At 40.7% G+C, this 25570-nt stretch overlaps 5 protein-coding genes across 13 annotated transcripts in view; 4 read left to right on the top strand and 1 right to left on the bottom strand.

Moving 5' to 3' along the window:
- The window catches only part of LOC115056798 (genetic suppressor element 1-like), a 32590-nt gene extending 22027 nt beyond the window's left edge, over positions 1–10563 (top strand). For all 6 annotated transcript variants that reach the window (XM_029523522.1, XM_029523523.1, XM_029523524.1 and 3 more), the window contains exons 4-16: positions 1195–1358; positions 1491–1691; positions 2292–2447; positions 3184–3473; positions 4469–4787; positions 4986–5572; positions 5727–5839; positions 5932–6220; positions 6946–7059; positions 7164–7520; positions 7702–8007; positions 8365–8468; positions 8627–10563. In XM_029523522.1, the coding sequence (XP_029379382.1) occupies positions 1195–1358; positions 1491–1691; positions 2292–2447; positions 3184–3473; positions 4469–4787; positions 4986–5572; positions 5727–5839; positions 5932–6220; positions 6946–7059; positions 7164–7520; positions 7702–8007; positions 8365–8468; positions 8627–8764 (3138 nt within the window). In that variant the 3' untranslated portion in view covers positions 8765–10563. The remainder of the gene's footprint in view (positions 1–1194; positions 1359–1490; positions 1692–2291; positions 2448–3183; positions 3474–4468; positions 4788–4985; positions 5573–5726; positions 5840–5931; positions 6221–6945; positions 7060–7163; positions 7521–7701; positions 8008–8364; positions 8469–8626) is intronic.
- A 732-nt stretch (positions 10564–11295) lies between these two features.
- Positions 11296–12891, bottom strand: LOC115056064 (dynein light chain roadblock-type 2). Of its 2 annotated transcripts, none has more exons than XM_029522312.1 (4): positions 12151–12891; positions 11977–12052; positions 11691–11858; positions 11296–11542 (listed from the first exon to the last, which is right to left on the bottom strand). In XM_029522312.1, exons 1-4 carry the CDS (start codon positions 12151–12153, stop codon positions 11499–11501), a joined length of 291 nt encoding a protein of 96 aa, XP_029378172.1. In that variant the 5' UTR covers positions 12154–12891; the 3' UTR covers positions 11296–11498. The 2 variants fall into 2 exon arrangements, with proteins under 2 accessions (XP_029378172.1, XP_029378173.1); XM_029522313.1 differs by having other exon boundaries at positions 12136–12153.
- Positions 12244–16175, top strand: psmd7 (proteasome 26S subunit, non-ATPase 7). Its single transcript, XM_029522310.1, has 8 exons — positions 12244–12375; positions 12795–12886; positions 13284–13376; positions 13462–13559; positions 13651–13731; positions 14490–14581; positions 14722–14920; positions 15558–16175. Exons 1-8 carry the CDS (start codon positions 12302–12304, stop codon positions 15819–15821), a joined length of 993 nt encoding a protein of 330 aa, XP_029378170.1. The 5' UTR covers positions 12244–12301; the 3' UTR covers positions 15822–16175.
- Positions 16176–16823: 648 nt separating this feature from the next.
- hprt1l (hypoxanthine phosphoribosyltransferase 1, like) lies at positions 16824–21573 on the top strand. The gene is made up of 9 exons (XM_029522311.1): positions 16824–17210; positions 17432–17538; positions 17994–18177; positions 18365–18430; positions 18512–18529; positions 18740–18822; positions 19512–19558; positions 20074–20150; positions 20788–21573. Exons 1-9 carry the CDS (start codon positions 17193–17195, stop codon positions 20833–20835), a joined length of 648 nt encoding a protein of 215 aa, XP_029378171.1. The 5' UTR covers positions 16824–17192; the 3' UTR covers positions 20836–21573.
- Positions 21574–21929: 356 nt separating this feature from the next.
- nudt7 (nudix (nucleoside diphosphate linked moiety X)-type motif 7) lies at positions 21930–25047 on the top strand. Of its 3 annotated transcripts, XM_029522246.1 has the most exons (4): positions 21934–21949; positions 22088–22251; positions 22329–22496; positions 22581–25047. In XM_029522246.1, the coding sequence occupies exons 2-4, from the start codon at positions 22096–22098 to the stop codon at positions 22932–22934; spliced, it is 678 nt and encodes a 225-aa protein (XP_029378106.1). In that variant the 5' UTR covers positions 21934–21949; positions 22088–22095; the 3' UTR covers positions 22935–25047. The 3 variants fall into 3 exon arrangements, with proteins under 3 accessions (XP_029378105.1, XP_029378106.1, XP_029378107.1); XM_029522245.1 differs by having other exon boundaries at positions 21930–22251; XM_029522247.1 differs by lacking the exon at positions 21934–21949 and having other exon boundaries at positions 22096–22251; positions 22338–22496; positions 22581–22934.
- Positions 25048–25570: the final 523 nt, after the last annotated feature.

Below are 25570 nucleotides of genomic sequence, written 5' to 3' on the forward strand. Positions count from 1 at the left end.
AAAGGTTTCCTGGTAGCTATTTCATCTTTATCCTGGAAGAATCAATGTCTCTCAAGATTTCCTCCCTATATGGATCTGGTCCCTGTCACAATAAAACACCATGTTAATGCAGACTGGGTCTCTGTTGTCAGGCACTGTCAGTTTGCCATTCAGTTGGTTAGCTAATCTCTGTCCGCACCAAAATATTTCCTGCAAGGACTGCATTAATTGTCATTAAATTCATATAGACATCTTTGTTATTCAGAGATTGAATTCTAATGGCTTTTGTAATTCTGAGTTTTCAGTTCTTTAGTCTTTATCATCTGGTCATTTCTCCATTGATTTGATTTATTACCAAATAGATGCAGAACTAAAGACATTCACTGCAGCCTCAGCTGTATTTTGTGCTTGTGCAGTGATAATTCCCAAATATTAATATGCAAAAATGCTGATTAAACACAATAAACATTATACCTAAACAACATTTACATTTCAACATCATCATGGGAAGCATCAGGGGGTTGCTGTGAATTTTTGGAGAAAAGACAGAATAATGGCGAATAAGACGCTTTCATTAGGGGAACATTAGGTATTCACTTCAAAAACAAACGTTTGCCCAATTTTTCTGAACAGGATTATTACCTTAAAATTGAGAAATGTTTCCATGGAAAAAAATGTCTAAATTCAGAGATAACGATCATGTTAAATGAGAAAATCAAGGCAAACATGGCTTCTTAAGTGAATGCGTTTTACCTCTCTACCATGACAATATAGATGCAAGTAAAAGGAAAGTTTAGATTTGTAATTTCTTTTTCCAATCACTTTATGTTGGAGATAAAGAGTTGAAGAGTTGAATTTCACTGTAAGGAATCAAGGATTAAATGCAATATTATGGTGACCAAATCCTATGAAAGGGAAGCTCTTAGAGACTGAGAGGGGGAAAGGGAGAGAGAAAGAGAGAAAAGGATGATGAAGAAGAGAGCAGTTGGCCAAATGTTCGGATCATCTTTCAACTTTGATCTTGACCCGTTATGACATCTCAAACCCACTTTTCCACTGCTGAGCTTCTGGGTGCAGCTTGGGGGATTTTACACAGCGACTCATTTTCATTTCCACTTCCACTCTTTTCGTAAACGGTTTCTGCCCAGTTTCAGTCTAACCCACTAGATGTACGTCGCAGTGAACTCACACTACACTATCTGTCTCCCCTGCCAGGTTGAGCCTGGTGTTCAGGGACTCAGGGAGAGGGTGGGTGCTGAGAACACCCAGCCACCGCAGGATAAAAGGACTCCACCTGTTCCTTCACCTCACCCACTGGCTCACCCCTTTGGCCTCACCCCCAGCTCCATCATGCAAGATCCCAGAATACAGAGCCTTAGGTAACACATTCATTTGCATTTAATTTGATTACAAACAATGAAATGTCTTCATATGCTGCATGAGACATTTTTAGTATGAATGAATAATATTAGAGCCGGTGTGACTCATCATACTGTGTCATGTCTCCGCAGTTTGCCCGGACAAATGCATCCTGTAATTCCTTCAGGTGCCGTCCCAGAAGAGTACCTCCGGGCCCTCCGGCCTTTTGCCACCTCAGATGACCTCCGACTGACCTCTTTACCCCTGAGCCTTGACCCTGCTGCGGTCCATGCTGCAGCTGCAGCTGCTTACTATCATCCTGCCTACCTGCACCACCCTCTGTCCCTACCGAGGTAACAGTGCCATCTTACAGACACACGAGGCCTCCTAATTTTGTTATTTCCTGCAAACTTAAGGTATCATTTTTTTATCAAGACAACACATTTCCCATGTAGTTGAAAGGTGTAAATGCGTTTATGTTTATCTTGTTGTGATATATTGTACCTTCAAGTGCTAGAACAAGCAAGTAGACTCTCAAACCATATTAACCATGCTTTTACTAACCACAGTTATGAGGGTTAAACTTTTAGTTTGTTTCTGGAACATCAAGGTACAGGGCTCTATAGATTTACAGAGAGTACACTATCTATGCCTATACCATCCTTTCTTACCATTAACCATGAAGACACAACATGAATTTCACTAACTTGTGATGCAAATTTTTTTTATTATTTTAATATTATTGAAAATTATTTTGTCACAAAACATGTTCAAATAATTTGTTTTGTTTGTTGTTTGTTGTCTATATGCATTCCAATGTTGTATTGAAAGCTATGTTGAAAAGTGGATTGCATTGTTTGTCCACAGAGGATCAGTTTGTATGCTGGTGTCCGAGCTGTTGTTGTCAAGCTGCAGATACAGCAGTGTGACTGGTTTGTGTTTGTCTGTCGTAGGATGGAGGAGTCTCTGTGCCTTTCGGGGCTGCCGTCACAGTTCTACTCTGTGCCTGCAGGGGGCACCTTTCCTCCTCTACACCCTTCTGCCCTCCACTTACACCTGCCTGGAGGTCGCTACCCTGGAGAGCTGAACCACACGGCACTGGCTGAGAGGTAACACATAAACACACGCACGCACAAATGCACACCTTTCCTTCTTTCTTTCTGCAGCGCTGTGCAATGTTTCTCTGTAGGGTCAGCATTGGTTACTGAGTCTGTGATATTTTTAGCACACACCCCTGTGCCTGCCTCTGATACACTCATCACACACACACACACACACACACACACACACACGCACACACACACACACACGCACACACAAGCCACAGTGCAAACCATTGCACATAAGGAACTCTTTTTTACTTCCTCTCTGCATTTTCTACTTAGAGTCCCTTCTTCAGATTCACGATGCAATATTTCTGTGTGGCATCAATCACATGAAATTTTTGTTTTTGAACTGGATGGTGTTTATTTTCTGCGTCTGTAATGGCTACAACACATCTTGTTGGTTTGTGTGTATGTGCTATTGATTGTCGGTGAATGTGTTCTACTTTGTGTGTGTCCTTTTCCTGTGGATACCTATTAAGTGTTCATCTGCTCTTGCTCAGTCATGCTGTGTATGGATTATTTTCCTCATGGTAAGTGGAGAGCATGTGTGGAGATTTGTGTGTGTTTCTGCACGTGTGCGTATGTTGGAGCAGAAATGTTTGTGCGAGGTTCACCAGTGTGTGGTTAATATCTGCCTCATGTTGGGTGTTGCATCTCTCACCTTCTCCCCCTGCGTGTATGTGTGTGTGTGCTGTGTGTCTGTTGTGTATGTGTGCATCCCTGTCAACCTCCCCCACAGGCTACAGATGGAGAATGAGCTCCGCCAGCGAGAGAGAGAGCAAGAGCGTGAACGAGAGAAAGAAAGGGAGCGCGAGGCAGAGCTGGAACGAGAGCGGGAGAGAGAGAGGGAGGAGGAGAGGGAAAGAGAGCGGGAGAGAGAGCTGGACAGACAGAAGGAGAAGCAGAGGGAGAGACAGCAGCAGATGGTCAGAGCGGTGGAGAGCCACTACCTGGCTGGGCTGCAGGCACGCAGGGTGCCACCGGAGGACAGGGCCAGGCCAGGGGAGAGGCTGACCCCAAACAGACTGGGTACCTACACATGAGCAAGCACACACAGCAACACGCACACACCAACATCACATTCATGCACCTACGTAGTGTACATGAACGATGGCATAGACACTTGAAATCCAGAATTAAAAAACCTTCATGCCAACCAAGTCCCTGGTCTCCACATGGTGAAGTAAATAACGTTTTCTGAGCACAGATGAGAGATCATTGTTTATTGATTAAATGAAAATAAAAGAAAATGCCAAAGTTTTGATCTTTAGTAGTTTCATTTATTGAGCAGACTGCCATCAAATTCAGTACTGATATTTATTACCCCTCAGGACAATGATTTCCTGGATGCTCTTCGATCTTCGTTGTAATCATCAGCAGCCAAATTCTTTATTTGTACAAAAAAATAAAAAATATATTACCCGTATAAATATAAAATTAGCAGTATGTCCTCTCAGAGGATGAAACTTTTCAATTTTCCTCTCCCTGTGTTTTGCTGAAGCATCAGCCTCATGCTTTAAGATCAACTACATACATAAGAGGTCTCAGAATTTAACTTAAGGCAGACATATATGTGGAGTGCACTTTTTCTTTAATATTTAATTCCTCTACGACTACAATCACCTCATGACCTTGACCACAGGGAGTGTGTATTAAAAAAAACTGCATATGAGATCATCTGGAACACCAGGTTACATGCTTTGCTTTGTCTTGGACGCTTTTCCATGTGTCAGATTTGCACTCAAAATTAATGCAAATCTGAAGGAGCAAAGGCAGGACAGCATCTGAGCAGTTGGCTGTGTAGAAGCAGTAAATGTACCTCTTTCATGGCTGTTTAACACTTTTTGCATAATGCTTTGCCTCTTTCCACTTTTAAACCTTTTGCTATGCAGGCTACAAATAAATATACAGTGTGTATCATAAAACTTTCTGAAATACATTTCTTTCAACTACCTTCAAATCACTGCATGCACTTATTGTGCTTGAAGTGACTTATTATATTAAACATATAATTTATCTTTCAGATAAACACAAGGATTCAGAGCATCCAGCTTTCCCAGCACCAAAACCTCATCTGCTGCAGACTGGCATTCACTCCTCCAGGGGCTCTATCCCACACCCAGTGCCCAGCCTGGTGCCTTCTCACCTGGGGAAGCATCATTCTTCTGCTGCTGCTGCAGGGGGGGTCCATGGAGCTGTGGCAGCTGCCATGATGACTCAAAGGGTCAGTGAGGAAGCCTGGTTAGCACGACAACGAGGACAGGGACAGGAGAGGGAGGGTCCACTGGAGCTGGGCCTTCGGTCACCAGGGAAAGGGAGGGATCCAAGGAGAGACATTCACAGGTGCGAATGCCAAATAAATTAATTCCAAAAATGTTCTTTACCTGCTGTCATTCCATGTTGGTGGACTGTAAAAGGAGAAAGAATTGAAGTGTCATAGATAAAGGTTTTGTGAGGCACTTGCAAGACTTTGGGTAGAAGCCTCTGCTAAATTAGTAAATATATATGGAATTGTGTTTTGCTTTCTACTTTCCTAAACAGAACCAATTCAGTCCATCACAACCCAGGAAACAAAGATGCACCTCTGAGCCTGGGAGCCCCACCTCCTCTTATCTCCCCTAAAGGTTCTCATCATGCTCCCGCTGCTCCAACTACACTGTGGAACCCAGCATCCCTTGTTGACACACCTACAGATGCCCGCAGAAAACTCAACCCTCCTACACCGCCAAATCGGCCACCTCCAGGACTTACAAGAACTGACAGACCCCCTCTGATCTGGGGGGATAAGCTGGAAGAAGGGGACAAGAGGAGGGGAGAAGGCCCAGAAAAGTACCCCTCAATGAGGGGAAATAGTTTACTGGAGTCCTGGAACAGGGCCGAGCAGGAGAGAGCCATCCAGAATCTCTACCACCGTCATCACTATCCCCAGCAGAGAGCCTGTGTGCCTCCGTCCATCTCCAGCTCTGACCTGGGGGGGCAATGTCGGGATGCTTCATTGTCCCCAGTGAGGGAGCGGCAGAGCCAGCCAAACAGCATGCTGGTGTATGATGAGGTTCTCCAGCAGCACCGTCGACTGCTCAGTAAGCTGGACCTGGAAGAGAAGAGAAGGAAGGAGGCCAGAGAGGGAGGTGAGTGGGATGATGGGTGAGGAGAAAGGGGAGCAGATTTATTAGCAGAAAGGGAAATGGTAGGCTGAAGAAATGACTACACCAAGTGGATGATTGTGGATTTTTTTTTTCCATTGGATAAAAGATCATTTGAGTATTCCTCTGCTCTTGCTAGGTTATTACTATGACCTGGATGAGTCATACGATGAGAGTGATGAGGAGGAAGTGAAAGCCCATTTGAGGAGAGTGACAGAACAGCCACCACTCAAGCTGGATACGTCCTCTGAGGTTCATAAATATTGGCTCACATACACATTCAGTACAGGTTTGTGCATTTTTATTTGACTGATATTCACCTGCCCAAATTCCTCTTTCCAAAGAAAGTGGATTTTCTACATGTGTGTGGTTTGACTACGCTGGCCCATCGTGATGAGCTTCTGGCACAGAAGAGGAAGAAGAGGAGGAGGATAATGCGAGAGCGAAGCCTCTCTCCACTGGCGGTGCAGGGCAAAAGAAAGGCCTCTTCACCTTCAACACCTCCAACACCTCCAACTCCCCTAAGTACCCCTTACTCTGCCGAGCAGATGGACTGCAGCCCCGAACTGGAAGAGAAAAAAGACTTCCTGCTTATGCTCAACCTTTCCCATGTCAGCCCACAGCAGAGGAGAGGTAATAACTTGTTCAGTGTCCACACGCATCCTACACCCCAGCCTGCTCTCTGCACAGTTGTTCTGGTGATTCCCTGTGGAAAAATACGACATTCACTTTTTCTTTTTACCAAGGCTGTAGGAAGAGGGAGGAGAAAATAAAGTTTGGCGAATTCTTGAGATGTTATGTAGATTTATGCTTTCTCCATCAAGGGTAGATATAATTGAAAGAGTTTTATGCCATATATCACCAATATCTCTGCAAGAACTACTCTTATAGACGTAATATCTGTTAAGTGATTTCATTGTTAAATATACTGATTCGTTTCCATCACTTGTTTTGAAAAAATCTGCAATTTTAGTGTGCCCATTCATGAATTATTACTAATCTGATAAGAACAAGAATCACAACAGAAAAAGCCAGTTGAAACTCAGTTTTCAAAATATTAGTAACAGTGAATATTTTCAGTTATATCAATATTTTAGGAAGCATTCTTAGACGAATAACGGTTACATTTGGACTTTCTGGAAATGCATTTGGATGAATCTGCAAGGCAAAATATCCCAGTTTACTCGTCTGTGAAAATGTTTTTCTTCTTCTTTTTCTTTTTTTCAAGGTGAAAATGGTGTGGCTTCATTAATCTTTATTATCCGTCTGTGATGGTGTTGCAGCTGATATTACCTTTTTTCCATCAACTCATGTTTCCAGTCATTTCAGGTGTTCTCATTCTCTCTTTTTGTCTGCAGATAAAGAGAGGACAGAGGAGCTGCTGAGGGCCATTCAGAGAAAGACTGTGACATTAGACACGCTCAGATATAATCCTGTACCTCCATGTAGCATTCCTCCTGCTCCTGCAGCTGGTAAGACAAACATAGACATAGAAGCAATAACACACACACACACGGATTCATATACTAAGCTTTGTAAAAGGTCTTCCTAATGATCTGCGCACTTTTGTCTTTAGGTGACTCCTCCTCAGCACCTCATCAGGACACAGTCTCTCCCAGCCCTTCACCTCCGTTTTCTCATAAACCAAAGCACCTCCATAATGACACATTCAAACCCTCCATGGATTTGCAGGCAGCCCGCGTTCCTCCACCTTTGGCCTCTCATTATGACAAGGTTGAGTTCATGGAGTCTCAGCCAAACAGGAAGCTCCATGGCCTACATAACGGCATTGTTGTATCACCTCAGAAAAAGGAACCTAATTCGGAGCAGAACGGAAGGAATCGGCCCTGGGAGAGATTTACACCTGAGACTTTTGCTCAGCATTTCCACCAGGCTGTGCTGAAGTCCACTCACAACACCCTGCAGAACAAAGGTTAGCAACTCACTCCCATAGGTTCATGGCCAGAAGGTTGATTAGAAAATTTAAAACACCGATTTCCTGCCATCTAGTGGTGTTTTGGGGAACTACCTCTGGTGTACATTCAGTATGTTGGCGTATTGTTAGGTGCTGCAAAGAGTCACCCTGCCCTTTTGTCTCAATCTTTTCTTCTAAGGAGTCTCAAATTGTGTCCCTGAACCTGGCATGAAGGCTGAGCAGTCTTTGGCTCATAACATCTCTCAACTGAAAAATTCAAATCTTAACCATGGCCCTCAGCATCCACACATCAACGGCTATCACGTCCATTCTCCTGCAGCCAGTCGGGACACTGCAGCACCGCGGGAAAGCCTGTCTGATGAGGACGAGGAGGAATCTGGACAGGAGGAGGAGGATGAGGAGATGGAGGAGGAAGCAGAAGAGGCTCCACAGAAGTGGAAGGGCATTGAATCTATCTTTGGGGCTTACCAGGAGTACGTGGATGGTAAGTCAGTTTTATGTACTCAGCCCAAAACTGCATCTTCGTCTCAGAGGTAGTAAAGGTGAAAATAGATAATCAAAAGATTTGCTCAAAGATAAAACAAGTTTGAAAATAAGACATGAAATATCTAAATATAAATTTTTGCTTGTTAAGGTTTTTTTGTTTTTTTTGTTTGCTATTAGGAAAAGGTTGTCATAAAACTATGTATTTAAAAGAAATGCAACTTCCTTTAATATATTATCATGTTAAATAATAATAGTTATTATTATTTATTTATTTTTTTTTTAGGTTAAATCTGTGAAATAGATGAATAAACATAAATGTTCCTTGTTCAGTTTCTTTGTATTGCTTCCTCCACAGAGTGGAGTATAGAGAGACAGGTTCTTCACAGTCAGTGTAAAAGACTCGAGGCACAGAACTATAATCTGACCAGGACTGCTGAGCAGCTCTCTCTCACTATGGGGGTACGTATCTGAGACCATATTTTCATTTGATAGCATCTACATTTCTTGCAAATTTGTGTACTTTTGTCATTTATGTTCCCATTTTCTGTTCCAACCTTCTGTGTATACGTGCAGTGCAGAAAGGTGCTGAAAAGTTGTGTCCTTCCTTAATTTGTTAGGAGCTGGTGACTCAGAGGCAGAAAGTGAGAGAGGAAAGAGAGAGACTGCAGGCCCAGCTCGAGCACTTCAGGAGGTGTTTAACACTACCTAACATTCACTGGGGTCGGGGGCAATTTAACGGTCACACACCAAGGTGACCTCTGAAGACGACTCTGACGGATACACCTTTGTCAGCAAAGAAACAGTAACAAGAGCAAGATGGACCGGAGTCAGGTTACTGTCTGTGCTTGAAGCACTTGATGAAGTCAATCTTTGTCTTGTCACATTTCTGGCTAATCAGTTATATTACCCGAGTGGTTCCAGATTCAATTGATTACCTGCCATATTTGCCACGATAAAAACGATCCACCACGACCATTTAGTCCAGGCATTCTCTCCTTTTTTTTCTCACTCTCATTCTCAATGGACTGTATCAACACTGTAAGTGTAACAGTACAGCGTATCTGTAAAGCTAACCACTCCCACTAGTACCTACAATGGCTTTAAGGACTTTCCACCATTTAACTCAGATCATATCAATTTCTGTCTAAGCTGTATTGATTGACATTAATGAGATCACTTGGGACAAATCTGTAGCCTCTCTGGACAGCAGTGAGGAAAGACTAAGTGTGCAGAGGTCACTTGGTTAAAACTCAGAGTCAAGGAATCAAAGCACACCTCAGGCCTTAAACTTGACAGGATGCACTTGAAATGAAATTTGAGGAAATACTTGACTGTCCTCTGTGTGGTATTATGTTGTAGTGTCTACTGAGTACTGTATCTGACAGATGAAGTGGTGTTTTTTTTTTTGCTGGTAATGCTTCTGCAGAGGATAGGAAACATCTAAAAGATAATATCTATACAATGGCAAATGGTATCGATGATTTTTTTTTTTTTTTTTGAAGTGTAATACATTTTCCATTGATATTTTACTTGTGATAGACAAAGAATTTTGTATGTTTACTTGCTTTAACCATTTCTTGTGGGAAGCCATATGTTTTGTTTGAACTGCTGCTGGTCAGAATCAAAATGTTTAGAAATTGAAGGGTGTTAGGACAGTTGTGCTTGAAAAATCTCATGTGATATCACAATGTTTGGTTGGACGACAATGAAATGGGGATGGAACAACACGGCAAATGTCAGTTATTGTTTCTGGAGATCGTCAGGTTATTATTACCATTGTTCAGATGTTTCATCCCTGAGTCTGTGTCCTAAGTTCTTCACATGCCTATAATGTTGACAAACTTGAATAGAATAAAAGTTGTGGTTTGATTTCATTGATTCAACGGCCTTTTTCAAACAGCTACATATGTTGGTAATAACTAAGTGAGACTACAGTGCTTTTAGACTTTCTTTCCAACTTGAGAAAAGTTCCTCTTACCTGAAGGTGATCTCTTTCAGGCATCATGTAGAAAATTTAAGTTTCAACTAAATTGATAGAAATGCCAAATTATTATTCACCTCCATTACAGGAATGTGAAAACATAGATATAGTGTCTTTCGACCTGAGGTACTTCGTGTCCTTGAAATTCTGTTATTGTTTATGTGTAACATAACATCAGAATGGCACTACTGCTCTGTGGGTAACAAACTACACCTTCTGTTGTCTTCTGCCGTCTCCTTGGATGAGATTTAAATTTTTTATTTTTTTTGTTCAAACCACGCAAAATAATTGCATCATTTCATAATTTCTGTCTCTTTGCCTCTAAATATGAGAAATCCCAGAAGCCCTTTCCTACAAGCACAAGCAAACTACAATAGCAACTTCTGCTTATCATCCAACCTTCCTGCATCACCTGTTTAGTCTCTAGGAACTTGCTGTGAAACCCTGAATATTGGTTTCAATCAGTTGTTATGTAATGTATTGTTTGGGCTGTATAATTGCAATGAATTATTTATTAACATATATTGCTGTACATTCTCATGGAAATTTACATTAAAATATTTGCAAAATGTCTCTTATCTGTCATTGTCACATATCTGGGGAAAGATCAAGTTTTCACTTCCTAAATTGTATTTTTTTGCATAGATGACTTAGTGCTATATTCAGATTGGGAAAACCCTTTTTCCTTTTAAGATTAGTATTATATGTAATTTACTGCAACAGGACAGCACAGGGGCATAGTGGTTACTGCTGCCACCCCACAACAAGAAGGTTGCAGGTTCGGTTCCCGAGGCCTTTCTGTGCAGTCTGCATGTTCTGTCTGTGCTCGCAGGGATTTCCTCTCGCCGTCCATGTTTAGGTTGATTGGTGTCTCTAAATTGTCTGTAGGTCTGAATGTGTGTGTGAGTGGTTGTTCGTCTCTGTCTGTCTGTGTGTGTTGGCCCTGTATTGGATTGGTGACCTGTCCAGGGCGTACCCCACCCTCACCCTGGAATTGGCTCCACCACCCCCCACAACCTGGATAAGAGGTGGAAGAGGAATGAGTAAACAAATTTACTGGAACACATTTTGGTAAGATGTTGCTATTATTAGCAATTATTTAGTGAGGTTGTGTCCTGTGGATGGTGTGGTCGTCATCTTGGAGGAGAATAGTCTTGGGAGAAAAAATATTTTTCATAGGATAATACGTGAGGTGGAAATACATTTATTCAAGTTTTCTTTCCCAAAGTTTTTTATTTGATTTGATTATGACATGGTGCAACCATCTGAAAGCATAGATGCATTTCTGATATTTCTCTTCTCATTTATTCAGGTTTAACATCATCAGCATGGCTGATAGATAAGTGGATGTACAATGACCACTGGGCAACATATATCAGTTTAAAATGGGAACAGAAAAACTATCCAGTACATGAGAAACATAACATCTTGGAAAAAGATGTTTTGCTTGGAGGAAGCATGAGCATGTGAAAAAACCAAAGGCTGGCTTCCATGGAAATGCCTGGCAGCTATTCACATGGGTTCTGGATGACTATCAGCAGAAAATCATTCTCTGCCGAGACATAAAAGAAGCAAAGCTGGAGTCAGGGATTTTCCTTTTAAAGTTACAGTTATTGGCAAAACTGCAGACATAATAATAAATCTTTGGTTCAATGGTCATAATTAAGCTAATAACAGCAATGCCAGTACTATGCCCTCACCTGGAGCAACCATGATCTCATGTTTCTTGGACCGGATGCGCAGGAAGGTGAGGTCATTTTGAGGGTCAATATCCCTCACAGTGCTCCTGGCCTTCATGGTGAGATGGCGAAGAAGTCCTGCATACTGAACTGTTGTGGAGTTATCCAAAGTTGTTCTGATGGGAATACCTGCAAAGATGAAGCACAGTATGAAATTAATGTCACCCTGTAATGTGAACATGTTTTTTTTTTCTTTTAATCAAAACGAGACTGTTATTTATATTTTTTATATATTTATTCTTTTTACCTTCAGCATTGACAACTATTGTCCCAATAACTCCTTTATGAGCTTCGATCCTCTTCAGTGTTTCCTCAACTTCAGCCTGGAGGGCAAAATAAAATAAATACATTTAATAAAACACCAACTTATAAGGAGATATACATCCATAACAGTATATGAACTTACGTGCTCGGCCCCTACCATTTTGCGACAACTGCAGCTCCTGTTTTTCTTCCGCGCGTCTCTGTGTTGCCAAGGGAGACGGACGTTACGTCAGACGCATGCGAACGCGTGTTTACGCAGCCGTCATTGTGCGGAGGTTGGTTGTGTGCTGTTTATCTTCGCTGAAGAAATGCCGGAGTTAGCGGTAGAAAATGTGGTGGTTCATCCCCTGGTGCTGCTCAGCGTGGTGGACCACTTTAACAGGTCAGTAGCTTCAACATCAGCGATCGACATTTACCAGCGCTGCTAGTTAAAATGCCAAGAAACCTAATGCCTCTGCTGAGCTAAGCTAAGCTAAGCTAATGCTAGCCCTGCTGAGTCAGAGTCCCATTGCTAGTGAACGCATGAATCAGGCTAGTTAGCGTCCTGAAACAGTTTATCAATATCTGCCAAAAATGCGCTTTACATTGTTGGATGATTTATTAATATTTACAATGCACTACTATGCTCCGTTGACATTAGTCTGTCGTACTTTTCAATAGAAATAGATACAGTCTGTCTGGTACAACAGTTCAGTAGCTTAGCTTACAGTGGCAACACGGCGAATCATTCAGTGTCTGTTTATGAGTCATGGTAAGCGAGCAAATTGATTTGTTTTTCTCATTTAAATTTGAAATTTTCAGGATAGGAAAGGTTGGCAATCAGAAACGAGTGGTTGGTGTCCTACTGGGGTCATGGCAGAAAAAAGTTCTTGACGTCTCCAATAGTTTTGCAGGTGAGTGTCTTGGTGACAGAAAGAGAAACAGTTTCAATAAGGAAAAGTAAAAAAAAAAAAAAAAAGAAGATAAACAAGGTAGAGTATTAGTATTATTAGTATGTGTCAAAAACTCTGACACAAACCTTGGCCTTTCAAACTCAGTGTGCCCGAGTTTTAAATGCAGGCTTTGTATTGTAAATATGCTCTTTCATTCCTAAAATAGATAACCCAGATGGCATCATCAGGGTTCATCTCTTCAACCAGAGCTACAGAGAAGATGATATTATTGACATAGGCTGAATTTTTGGCTGATAATGTCTTAACAAAGTAGAGGTCACCCCAGGATATTGTAGGGTGCACTAGTGAGGATGTTGCTGAGGACATACCTTTTTAGTTTTCTAATGATCCTTTCCAGTGCCATTTGATGAGGATGACAGGGATGACTCTGTTTGGTTCCTGGATCACGACTACTTGGAAAACATGTACGGCATGTTCAAGAAAGTTAATGGTAAGGAACTGGCTGCATTGGCGTAATTAATTCCTATGTTACCTTAATGTCATACAAAGGAATAATTCTCTTCACTGGTTTTCAGCAAGAGAAAGAATAGTGGGATGGTACCACACAGGACCCAAATTACATAAGAATGACATTGCCATCAATGAGCTCATCAAGCAGTACTGTACCAATTCGGTATGTACAAGAATTACTTTTCCCTTTTGCTTAATCTGCATGTATAACAACTCAACAAGGAAAATCTGATATTTCTCTTTCACCCCACCAGGTGTTAGTCATTATTGATGTGAAGCCCAAAGATCTTGGTCTACCCACAGAGGCATACATCTCTGTGGAGGAAATACATGATGTAAGTGACTCCTGGGTCGAATTTGAAACACACAAAATTAAATTTTTTGTGTTTGGAGCTGATTTTCTTTGCTCTCCATTGAATTAGAACTCACAGAATCCCTACTTTGTAATCGCGTGACTTACAAGAGCGTGCATGAAGACTTTCCTGTAATGCTCCAGTAATTTTTAGTTAGAATATTTGCTCATTTCTTTATAGATCTTTTTAATGAGATGGTAATGCACTTACCGTATTTCGCTGCGCCTTATGTATGAATTCTGTTGTTCTTACTGACCTCGAACCAATTATATGTGGTACACTGCGCTCAAAAATCTGTCAAAATGTTTTAGTGTTTTGTTTTGGTAAGCGACGAAGCCGCTCCACTTGATGGATTGTCGAGCAATCCCAGCTGATACAGGGACATTGTATTAACGTTGGTCCTTGGTTGGATATGGGCTGCAACGTCAGACAACATAAGATAACTAATTATGTAGTGCAAGTTCGACTTACCGAACTTGCACTACATAATTGTTTGGCTTTATATATGTGTCATCATACGCCTTATAACCTGGTGTGCCTTATGTATGAAAATAGACCCGCTCGTTAATATTGCGCTTTATGCTCCGCAAAATACGGTAATTCGGGTGTGTCTTAATGGTCTGAAAAGTCTACACTGAATATTCCAAAAGAAATACAATTTTTTGAATTAACTTTCACTTGAAAAAAAATTTCAGATATGAGTTAGATATTTTGTTAATTTAGATATTGTGTTATTTTAGGATGGCACACCAACATCCAAAACATTTGAACATGTCACAAGTGAGATTGGAGCTGAGGAAGCAGAGGAAGTGGGAGTGGAGCATCTGCTCAGGTACTGTGCAAATAATTGTGATTAAAACACAGAGACGTTTCCATTTACATAATTGAACTAAATTCACTTTAACAGGGAAAGTTTAGAGCTTCCTTTCTACTATGTCCTATCTTCCCTTGTCTATTACATTTTGTTTTCAGAGATATCAAAGATACCACAGTAGGCACTCTGTCTCAACGCATCACAAACCAAGTTCATGGCCTAAAGGGACTAAACTCCAAGCTGCTGGACATCCGCTCTTACCTGGAGAGAGTGGCAGCAGGCAAGCTTCCCATCAACCACCAGATCATTTACCAGCTGCAGGATGTTTTCAATCTGCTCCCAGATGTTAATCTACTGGTAGGTTGTTTGTTTCAAGTACACAAAGTTTATTGTGTAGTAATAATTTATTTTAAAATTGTGTAGATGGGTACATGTAATGTAGATGTGTGTGGTCCCAAAGGATCCCAAAGGATAATGCTAGGTTATTCCAAAAGGAACAAAATAATTTAAGGACAGTTTAATATGATTTTAAACAGTGATTGCTTTGAAAATGTTGAATCTAGATTTATAATTAACCTACATTTATTGAAATTTATTTATGTATTTATAAATACATTTGTTGAAGCTTACAGTTTAGATAATTCACTTATCACTTGCTTAGTTGATAAAATACTCAATTACCAAAATAAATTGTTTGTGGTTCTGTGAAGCCAACACTAGAAATCAATATGGCCTTTTAGACGAACATCTTTTCTTTTAATTTTTCAAGAAATTAAAACAATTTTCTGTTTGGTGCATGGAACATCACATGTAGTTCCTTTATGTTTCAAACTGCTTCAGTGCATCTACATTACATTACGTCACAATCATCAATTATTTGATTGCAAATAATTTTTCCTTTCATGTATTATTAAGATATCAGAGCATTTTGTTTCATATCATGTGTTTGGATTTATGTCTCATTAGAAAGCTGAATTCTGTTTTTTCTTTGCAGGAGTTCACAAAAGCGTTCTACCTTAAGACCAATGACCAGATGCTGGTGGTCTACCTGGCCTCACTTATACGCTCTGTGGTGGCCCTACACAACCTGATCAACAACAAGATTTCCAACCGAGATGCAGAGAAGAAGGAAGGACAGGAAAAAGAGGAAGGCAAGAAAGAGAAGAAAGATGACAAAGAAAAAAAAGATGAGAAGGACAAAGACAAAGAGAAGGAGAAAGCAGATGGTGCCAAAAAAGATGAGAAGAAGAAAAAATGAGTGCTCTTCTTTTTGAAGTCTTCTCTCAAATCATGCTGTCTTCATCTGGATGGTGCTCTACTTTATGGCTCACTCAGCCTTGTATGTGGGTCTCAGCTGAAGTAGGGCTCTATATGGAGAGTGGTGTCATTTGAGATTTGGCCTCATGGCACATCACACATGGCACTCAGAAAGACTTATCGTACAGAGATGATGTTTGCTTTTTTGGTGTTCTGAACTATGAAAACATGTTTATTTGGTTTTTGTAGTTCCCCATGCTCCTGGTGTTGTACAGCACCTGGTATTCCTTTTATTATAAAAAAGATTACTTTTTTTGTTTCTATATTCATTAAATTGGGATCATATTGAAAGTGACATTTTTTTGCTGTTTTTACTTGCCGTGTGTGTGTGTGTTTGGGGGGGGGGGGGGGTTGTTATTTAGAAACATCTGGTAAATTGATGTACAATGGACTTTAGGAGTGCGCTGTGCTAAACTAAAATTGTGTGTATTCCCCAAAGGCCAGTGTGAACTGAGTGACTATCCAATTATATCCTGAAATGGAAATGAGGACAAGTTATATTAGTGAGAAATACGTCAGCACAGATGCTGCTAAATATCAGGACAAAAATGCACATATTAAAATGATGCTACACACCACAAATCTGTATCATCATAACATATTGTGGCACTTCTTTTTGGAAGGGTAGGCGACTTTCTGATTTGCTTTTTTGAAGTCATAATTAGGAGTTCTTCCAAAGAATGTAAATTAAAAACTAGTTTGACTGTAACCAGTCTGCTGAAGAAGATTGTGCCATGTAAGTGAAAGCAAAATGAAAATGCAACAAATGTACACAGCACCGTATGCTAACACAATGGGTTGGTTAATGTAGCTGAGATGTAGTTAGACAATTGAATGGATCAGTCAGCGGTACGGTCATGACGTCACACCGGGGGCGGCGTGCTGTTTGGTGCGCTCTTGTGTGTCTATCGGCGTGTGTGTGTGTGTGTGTGTGTGTTAGAAAGAGGCGGACCTGTCCCGTTATATTTTTAAAGCTGCGTCATCTGCAGCTCTCGGCCGGCTCTCCCGCCGCCGCAGGAGCCGGTGTAGCGCCTTTAAGCTCCGGCTGTGAGGACAAACCAGATTACCGTGAAGACAGACTGGATTGTGACGTAAAGGAGTTAACCGCCGTCCTTTCCCCTCCTCCGGCCGCGGAGCGCGTCCTGAGCCGCCCGCAGTCAGCAGCAGCAGCCGGAACCTCCTCCGCTCGACAACAAACCGACCCCTCCCTCGCTGCCCCCCCCCCCCCCCCCCCCTGCTCTCCCCCCGCCGGACAGACATGAGTCCTCAGACGGTTCACAGACGCTGAAGGGAACACGCAGCCGCCGCTGTCATGGCCTCCTACCTGCAGGTGAGGCGGGTTGTTTGGTGTTGTGATAACTTGTTCCCTTGGCGGGGTGTGGCTGTGCTCGGTCACATCACGGTCATCTGATGTCCGTGTGTCGGAGGTAAACAGGTGGTCGGGCGGCTCCGGTGCAGCTGCGGGTTAAATGTGGCTTTTTGGCGCACGTCGGTGCCAACCATTTGGCGCAGAGTTTAAGAGATGTCTTTTTCTCCTTGGTGTTTTTGCAGATCCCCGACGACGAGAAAGGCCATGATCTAGAGCTTTTCTGCGTCCCCAAACATTATGAGAATGATCTGGACAAGGTGATCATCCCACATGGACTCATCATGGACAGGTTGGACACCAACACTGCGCCTTTCTGTGTTCCTTTGCTCCTTTGCAGCCTCACTCTGGCTCTTTCAGTTTCACTCTGCATGCATACTCATACTCGTGGTTGAAGCTCTAATTACACTGTGAATTCAGTATTTGCCTCACAAATCAATGTGGTTCACATACTGATGTGGATCTGGGAGGGAGGGGTTAACTGTGTGCTGCAGTGTAGCCTGCTAAAAGAGACCAGAAGTAATTGTGTTCAAGTGAAATTTCATGTCAAGGGTGACCTTATTCACAAAAGCTATTCAGTTCAATTGAAATGAATTCTCTTTTGGTGGCACCCAATCCTAAATAAATCCAACCAAAACCCAGTAATACCCGTAATGAGTGTGCAGTGGGTGACAGTGGGAAGGAAAAACTACAGTAATTTATGATGATGTACATCTGTTTCCTTTTTGTCACCCCTCTCTGGTCCAGGACAGAGCGCCTGGCCCGCGACATCATTCGGGACATGGGAGGACACCACATTGTTGCTCTCTGTGTGCTGAAAGGGGGCTACAAATTCTTTGCGGACCTTCTGGACTACATAAAAGCCCTGAATCAGAACAGTGATAAATCAGTCCCACTGACAGTGGATTTCATTAGGGTGAAGAGCTACTGTGTAAGCAGCCTTTTCTCATTTCATTTCTGGGAACCACTTGTGCTGACGTGAGGTGTGTGATATGGGCTTAGTAGAGAACAAATGAGAATAATCATCTTTAATCAGCGGTGGGCCACTATAATGCCTTTGTGTTTGAAAGGGTTTTTGCTCATCTTCTTATGAGTCTCCTCTGCGCCCCCCCCTCCAGAATGACAAGTCAACAAACAATGTCAAAGTCATAGGAGGGGATGAGCTGTCCAATCTCTCCGGCAAGGTTAGTCTGGAGATGTTATAGTCATGAAAAATGAATCAGCCCATTTTCTCTTTGATTAACTCATTTAATCTTTATTTACAGAATGTGTTGATTGTTGAGGTAAGACATCCTGCTTTTTTCTGTTTTACCACTGACTGACAGATAAAAGTTGTGATTGTAATTTAATTGTAATTATTTACATTTTAGTATCTTGTGATTTCTTTTTAAGCTATTGTAATAATGCTCGAAAACACAAAAATGCGTTGCATTAAAAACAACAGAAATATTATATTTTTCAAACAATATTCCTTGTGTCTTTCATGTTCAAAGGATATTGTGGAGACAGGAAGGACAATGCAGACACTACTTTCCCTGTTGAGCGAATGTAATCCCAAAATGGTTAAAGTAGTAAGGTAGGCACCATCATGTACATTTGACAGTCAAGGAATTATGAAATGAATAATGGACCTCCACTATAACCAGCCGGGATGTCTTCATAGAGGGCTCTTATCTAATGGACTTGCTTCTTTAGGACTATATTAGAGATGTAATGCGACGAAGGGAGGAAGCAGCAGCTTAACAGTTAATCTGCCACACTATTAACTGCACTGTGGACATAGAGGCCATTTCTCTTATGTATTCCCGATGGGTGGTTGAAGCAGGAAATGTTTTGAAGCAATGTGGGTTTCCTCTGGTGCTTGCAACAAAAGATAGTAGTTTCGTCAACTGGTGAGGGTAATTTTTACCACATGCCAGCCATGTTGAAAGTTATAAACCACGGGTCTCTTTCCAGGTTTCAGTACCAATTTTTAACTTGCCAATTCTAAGTAAAGAAAGGTCTGTTTATCCAAATTACATCCATTGAGCCATTCTCGTCTCAAGAAATGCTGATGGTTCCTCGTCCTGACCAGGTTTTACTGTATCTGGTTCTGACAGTTCTGCTTCCACCTCAATATGGTAGAGCTAGGTAGACATCTGCTTGATCAGTGTGTTGTGCAACTGTATCTGTAAAACAGCAGTGAAACATGCACTGAAATATTATTTATTCCAAGGTGTTTTTTTTTTTTTTCATATGCCGTGTTTTCTTCATTTGCCCTTCTAGCCTTCTGGTGAAGAGGACTCCGAGGAGTTCAGGGTACAGACCCGACTGTGAGTAGCCCTCTAGTTGAATTACACTAAGAAATGTAACCTGTGAAGTAAGTAATGTATGGTAGATCTTATTTCATGCCTATGACTTGAGTGTGTGTGCGCATACGTGCAGATCTACTGATGAAGTTTTATTTAATGAAGCTTTGTTTTCCATTCAGGATTAACATTCATTTCATGAAAATCTACTTCAGTTGTACCCAAGCTGGGCACTTATGCAGTAATGGATGCCTGATAACCCCCTGCTCACCCTGTCTGTGGTTATGTAATGCTTTTAGGTTTGAGTTAGATAATCCCTTTAAGATTCTCTAAAGGACAACATTTACTGTAAGTGTTTGACTTTCGAATATATAGCACTGACAGCTTAAGTACAACCCTGCACAGAAGGTAAAAGAGGAATATCTATTAGTCAAATACAAACCTTTCTCTAATTTGAGACCAATGAATTTAAGTGTTGTCCTTAAGGTGTATATAAGTGTTTCCTTTATATGACTCATACTGTTGCATATTTCTTTCAGACATTGGGTTTGAGGTCCCAGATGCCTTTCTGGTAGGCTATGCTCTGGACTACAATGAGTACTTCAGAGACCTCAGTGTAAGTTTGCTGCAGTTTATCACTTCAAAAGAAAAATTATAATTCCTTCCTGATGGTTTTATACTTCCATGAACAAGCCACATTTCTGTGTTGTCGAGATAAATAATGCCCACAAGTGAATCTGCAAAACATTGATTTAGTCTTGACTATATAAATATAAAATTTCATCACCTAAATGTTTAATCCTGTTTGAAATTTGTGTTAAATTTTATCATGATTAGGACGTCAGCCTGAGTTCAAATCCACCCTCAGTATTTTGCTACATATCGTCTCTCCTCTTCCTCATCTTTCCTTTTCATTGACAACACTTAAGGCAGAAACTTAAACAAAAATAAAGAAGGAAGAGAAGATTGTACCATATGCCCTGCAATTAGGCTATTGTCATGATTATTAGTAATGCTTGGGTATTTCCTACAATAAAATGGCACAATGTCTCCACTGAAAACTGGTTACTCAAGTACAGAAGTATTAAATTCTCCTTTATTAATTCAGATTTAAGTCAGTGCTTTTATTTTCAAAAGTGAATTTGTGATTTTCACAAATTATGACATGATTTCTGGGGAGAGAAATGCAATTGCTAGACAACCAAAGTAAGTCAAACATGAACTCACTGCTCCCTGACTTGCTCTTATTCCAGCATATATGTATAATGAATGACCAAGCCAAGGAGAAGTACAAGGTGTGAGCAGACGAAATGCTGCAGAGGCAATGCCTGAATCAGTGAAGACTAGGACCACTGTGACGACCCTTCTTAGCTTTGCTGTGTTTTGAATCTTGTTTATTTTTCTACATGAGATTCCACAAAATGTGACTTGTGGGTTGTAAATAACATTAAGAGGAAGATTTAGTTTGCCCTCCATTGACAAGGTGGGATGATTTATGTATATTAAGAATATTTTGGATGTTTAATTTTAAATTTATTCACTTATGTGTAAAGACTCTGCCTGTAAATTGCAGTTTTATCTCTGAGATAGAAGATGAATGTCTTTAATTTGCTCTGGCACATTAAATTATGGGTCTCAGGCGTCTGCTTTATGTTCAGTAAGCCGTCAAATGTTAGCAGCCTCAGTTTGTACATGTTTTTGTTCTGACTTATAATGATATGTCCTCTCATTATGCCATAAAATGACTGATTTGGAATGTACTGTATGTTTTATTTCATATACAATGTTTTCATGGAGGAACTTTACAGCAATACAAATCACTTTGGAACCATAAATCCTGTCATTCCTGTTGCACTTTATAATTTCCCAGAGCTAAAGTAATGTTAGATGTTTACCTTATGTTTACAATGTCACCACCTTTTAGTCATTGTCAAGTAAAAAAATGAGTATTTCATTTATTTTCAGTGCAATTCCAAATAAATTTTCAATTTGGTGAAATGTATGTAGACATTTCTTCAAATTGATCATGTCTCTCTCTGTTTTGTCTGTGTGTGTATTTATTTGATTGATTGATTTCCACACACACACACACACACTGCACCACCGTGCCCGAACCAACTAACCTTGTCGCCTAAATATGACGACATACACCTTTTTTTGTGTTTTTATTTTAATATTAATTTAGCTGTTAAATAAATGTGGAGTAATAATTACCAAGTACTGTCTATGAGCCTTAGAGTGTGTTTAGATTGGATCTCATCGACGGGAGTGGCAGATGTGTTATCTTGGCCATCAGGGACCAAACAGTTTTCAACATTGGTATTAGCTACATGCTAACGTTTACAGTTTCAATACGTCACAGTTGGGACGTGCAGCAGCGCCATGACGTATTCCCTGTACACGGAAGTAAACAGTGTAAGTTTCAGTCGGACCTGAAAAACTAAATGTTCAAGTTTATTTTTCACACGTAGGACACAGATCGGCATTGTTTCTGCTTTAGATCGTAAATAAGGTTCAGGTTAGAATTGTTAACGTTTGTTTTCTTTTTCTGAGTTGGTATCATGGACGTGAAGGAGGCGACCATAGCCAATTTAAAACAGATGGACGTAGGGAACAAGTTTTCTTATCTCCCGATGCTGCCCAAAGCCTCGGTGCTGATCCCGCTGTTTGTGAAGAAAGGAGAGCTCTACACTTTGATGACCTTGCGTTCACAACAGGTAACATGGATGGAGGCCAGTTGTCCGAAGGACGAATGTGAGGTGTGTAACGTAACCCAACCTTTGACTGAGTGTAGTCTCTCCAGCTGAAGACCAGCGCTGGTGAGGTGTGTTTCCCTGGTGGGAAGAGAGACCCCAGCGACACAGATGATGTGGACACAGCTCTGAGAGAGGCCCAGGAGGAGATAGGGCTTCCTCCTGCAGCGGTTCAGGTGGTCTGCAGACTGTTCCCTATTATTAATAAGGTGGGTCATCAGCTGCTTTGGCTTGATCTTTTTTTTTTTTTTTTTTTTAAGAATTATAAATCAAATGATCTTTGCTGTTTTCAGAGTGGTCTGTTGGTGACTCCCGTGGTTGGATTCATTGAGGAGTCATTTTGTCCCTGTCCAAACCCAGCTGAGGTTAGCGCCATCTTCACTGTCCCTCTGGACTTCTTCACCAGCAAGAAGAACCATGACGCTGCCCATGCTGCTGTTGGGACATTAGGACCATTGCATTCTTTTCATTTTTTGGACCCTGATTCAGGAAATCAGTATCATATATGGGGATTGACTGCCATGTTGGCCATACTGGTTGCTGCACTTGCACTCAGGAAACAACCTGATTTTGAAGTTGGTTTTGACTGTGAAGATCCTTTATCCTTCTTTCAGCAGATTCTACATAAACGGATGAATAAACTATGATGAATGCTTTCCTGAGGTTAGTAAAGCAATTATGCCAAATAAAATAGCCAGATTAATATATCTTATTGTTGTATATGAAAACAGGAGACTTTGTTATAAACATTTATTTGCACTCAATATTGCTTTTTGCTTTTTAAAACCGATGCACCAAGAACCTGAGGAAGAAATCATGCAAACCAAGACTTTTAGATTTTATTAATTCATTTAATGTAGCAGCAGGATTACAGATATAAACAGAAGAGTATACAAATGTCCCGATCAAGGCAAAGTACGTTAATAGTAGTTTGGATGTATGATAACACACGGGGGTTGACCTTTATCCCTACTTCAGGGTCTTAAGGCTAGATACTAAAGCTCAAGCTACACAGAACAGACACAACAGAACTGTTGGAGAATGTGAAATAGAAAGCGAACTAGGAAAAGTGAGCAAACTGATTACACACAAGATACAGCTCACACTATTGGCAATTAACAGTTATCATGGTTGCTCCATTTGATCAAGCATTTCACAGCAACAATAGTAATGTTGACAAGCACATCAACACAAGAAAGCTCTCCATAAAACAATCTCCACTGTCTCGTCCCTTTTACCTCACATGTACAAATCTCATGAGGCATGAAAACAACCACCCCCCCCTCCCTCACAGAAAAAAAACATTGGACAGAAAAATAATAAAGTTGACAATTCACTGGTGAAGCTGCACAATATTAAGTTGAGAATACTCACTCTGATATCTTGCCAATGATTTTCAAATAGAAACTGTTCACACTAAAATATATTGTATGGGCTATGGTTGCACTTGTGTTGTAGAAATAAAACTTAAATCACAGAAAATTGTCCTGATGTTAGACAGTCCTCAAGAATAAAAAGGGCAAGGGGCCAAATAGCAGTGACACAAAAGGGACACCAGTGAACACAGCAGAGTAACGGTTAAGTTATCAAGGCACACAAAGTTCTGTTGAAAGCGTCACAATTGAAATTCAAGATACCCCTGCAGTATATTTCACATTTAAATATACATGGATATTCATTTACATGACTGAAGGACAAAACTGATATTGTGTAAAGATTTGTGTGCTATCTTCGCCACGATTAAATCAATGTTTCACATGGGGTTTTCAGGTGGAAGTGGCTATTTGAAGAGTCAGACTGAGCATCCTGAATTGCTCAAAATGAAACGAGTGGATGTGAAAAAACACGACATAAAACCACGAACCAAACTATCTGACAAATGTACAGTGACATGAATGACAGTTGTTGCCACCCCACTTATCTCCTCTGCCTCAAAAATGTTGTTCTCTAAAACTGTAATTGGTCCGATGTAGAGCAATCTCACTGTCCACACCATGAGGTAAAATTTACATTCATGAAACTGAAGTCACAGGTTGGCTTTCTGTGTTGGTATGGCTTTAAGAGGCATTACTGTTCTGCACTTCCACCGCAACATCATGTGCTCTTAAACTCCCCTACCCAAGAGGAATGGAATGCTTGGAAACATCACTACTGTGTCCTAACCTGATCTACACTTAATGGATGAGTCAAAGTGCCATTTGAGATGCATGAGATTTAAATAAAAACAAACAAAAAGTTAGAAAACATACACACAAGACACCTAGCCCATGTAGTACATTATACAAATTGGGTAAATGTTAAAATGGTAGAGTGAAGTTCTAACAGATCTGGTTGATGTCCATTTCTAATTTCAGTAATATACTTCACAATAAATCTTTGCTTCATTTCAGGAAAACATACCAGCAATGATATTCTGTGCTATGAGCATGAACCAAAAACTTTCGTTTTACAAAAATACTCTACATTTTGATACATGGATACAAAACTCTAAAAAAGATAAGTTACTTTCAAAGGGATCACTAACAGCTGCAGGACAAAATAGTATGACTATGAACATGTAAACAGATGCATATGTGAACAATGCTAGTCTAACATTTGAATTATTCTAAAAAAATTGGCCTTTGTAGCTAATTTGGCTTTTGATAATGCCAAATTGACTACAATTATAGATATGGAAAGTACAGCAGTGTTATTTTGCATCAAAAATAGAGTAATGTAATGAGAAATGTAAAAATTGGTGGAAATGTAAATGACATTAAATGATCCATAAAACAAAGTACCTTTACGTGCCTTTTATAAATGTACTTGAAACAAAACATGCTTAATTGCTATCCATGTAAGAGCTGCATACTTTAAAAGAGTGAGTAAAAATGAGTAAACACAATGCAGGCTTCTGCGAGGACAAATATGAGACAAGATGACAAGGATTCACAACAGGAGCTTTGGTATGCCTGGGTGCACCCCAGTCTGACCCCACAACACCAGCCAGCTCTCAACTCTGCTTTGTAGCTAACAATTTCTGTCAGTGCTATCGATTTAAGTATAAACTGTCATGTACTAACATCACATCAGAAGTGCCCATCACTCCTGCCCATAGCACCATAGATAGAATCAAAATGGCGGCCTCTATGTAACAGAGATTTCATTTACCGGTAAGCCCCTGTTCACAACACAAGGGACGGGTACTGGGTTGCCAACTTCACATGGTGCCAGCCTACGCACGGTACCAACAACTGAGAGAAAAACTTAAATATCTAACACAACACAAGGTAAAACAGTCTCA

This window comes from Echeneis naucrates, chromosome 16 (assembly GCF_900963305.1).
Source record: "Echeneis naucrates chromosome 16, fEcheNa1.1, whole genome shotgun sequence".
Lineage (NCBI taxonomy): Eukaryota > Metazoa > Chordata > Actinopteri > Carangiformes > Echeneidae > Echeneis > Echeneis naucrates.

What these genes read in the sequence shown, in the direction of transcription:
- nudt7 (XM_029522245.1), top strand. Translation starts at nt 22,096, where the DNA reads ATGGACGTGAAGGAGGCGACCATAGCCAATTTAAAACAGATGGACGTA. An exon ending in TGACCTTGCGTTCACAACAG is followed by an intron (nt 22,252 to 22,328) that starts GTAACATGGATG and finishes GACTGAGTGTAG; the next exon opens with TCTCTCCAGCTGAAGACCAG. An exon ending in TGTTCCCTATTATTAATAAG is followed by an intron (nt 22,497 to 22,580) that starts GTGGGTCATCAG and finishes TGCTGTTTTCAG; the next exon opens with AGTGGTCTGTTGGTGACTCC.
- hprt1l (XM_029522311.1), top strand. An exon ending in TTAGGGTGAAGAGCTACTGT is followed by an intron (nt 18,178 to 18,364) that starts GTAAGCAGCCTT and finishes CCCCCCCTCCAG; the next exon opens with AATGACAAGTCAACAAACAA. An exon ending in AAAATGGTTAAAGTAGTAAG is followed by an intron (nt 18,823 to 19,511) that starts GTAGGCACCATC and finishes TTGCCCTTCTAG; the next exon opens with CCTTCTGGTGAAGAGGACTC.
- LOC115056064 (XM_029522313.1), bottom strand. An exon ending in AATAGTTGTCAATGCTGAAG is followed by an intron (nt 11,859 to 11,976) that starts GTAAAAAGAATA and finishes TCATCTTTGCAG; the next exon opens with GTATTCCCATCAGAACAACT. An exon ending in TGAGATCATGGTTGCTCCAG is followed by an intron (nt 11,543 to 11,690) that starts GTGAGGGCATAG and finishes ATGTCTCGGCAG; the next exon opens with AGAATGATTTTCTGCTGATA.
- psmd7 (XM_029522310.1), top strand. Translation starts at nt 12,302, where the DNA reads ATGCCGGAGTTAGCGGTAGAAAATGTGGTGGTTCATCCCCTGGTGCTG. An exon ending in CGTCTCCAATAGTTTTGCAG is followed by an intron (nt 12,887 to 13,283) that starts GTGAGTGTCTTG and finishes GATCCTTTCCAG; the next exon opens with TGCCATTTGATGAGGATGAC. An exon ending in AGCAGTACTGTACCAATTCG is followed by an intron (nt 13,560 to 13,650) that starts GTATGTACAAGA and finishes TCACCCCACCAG; the next exon opens with GTGTTAGTCATTATTGATGT.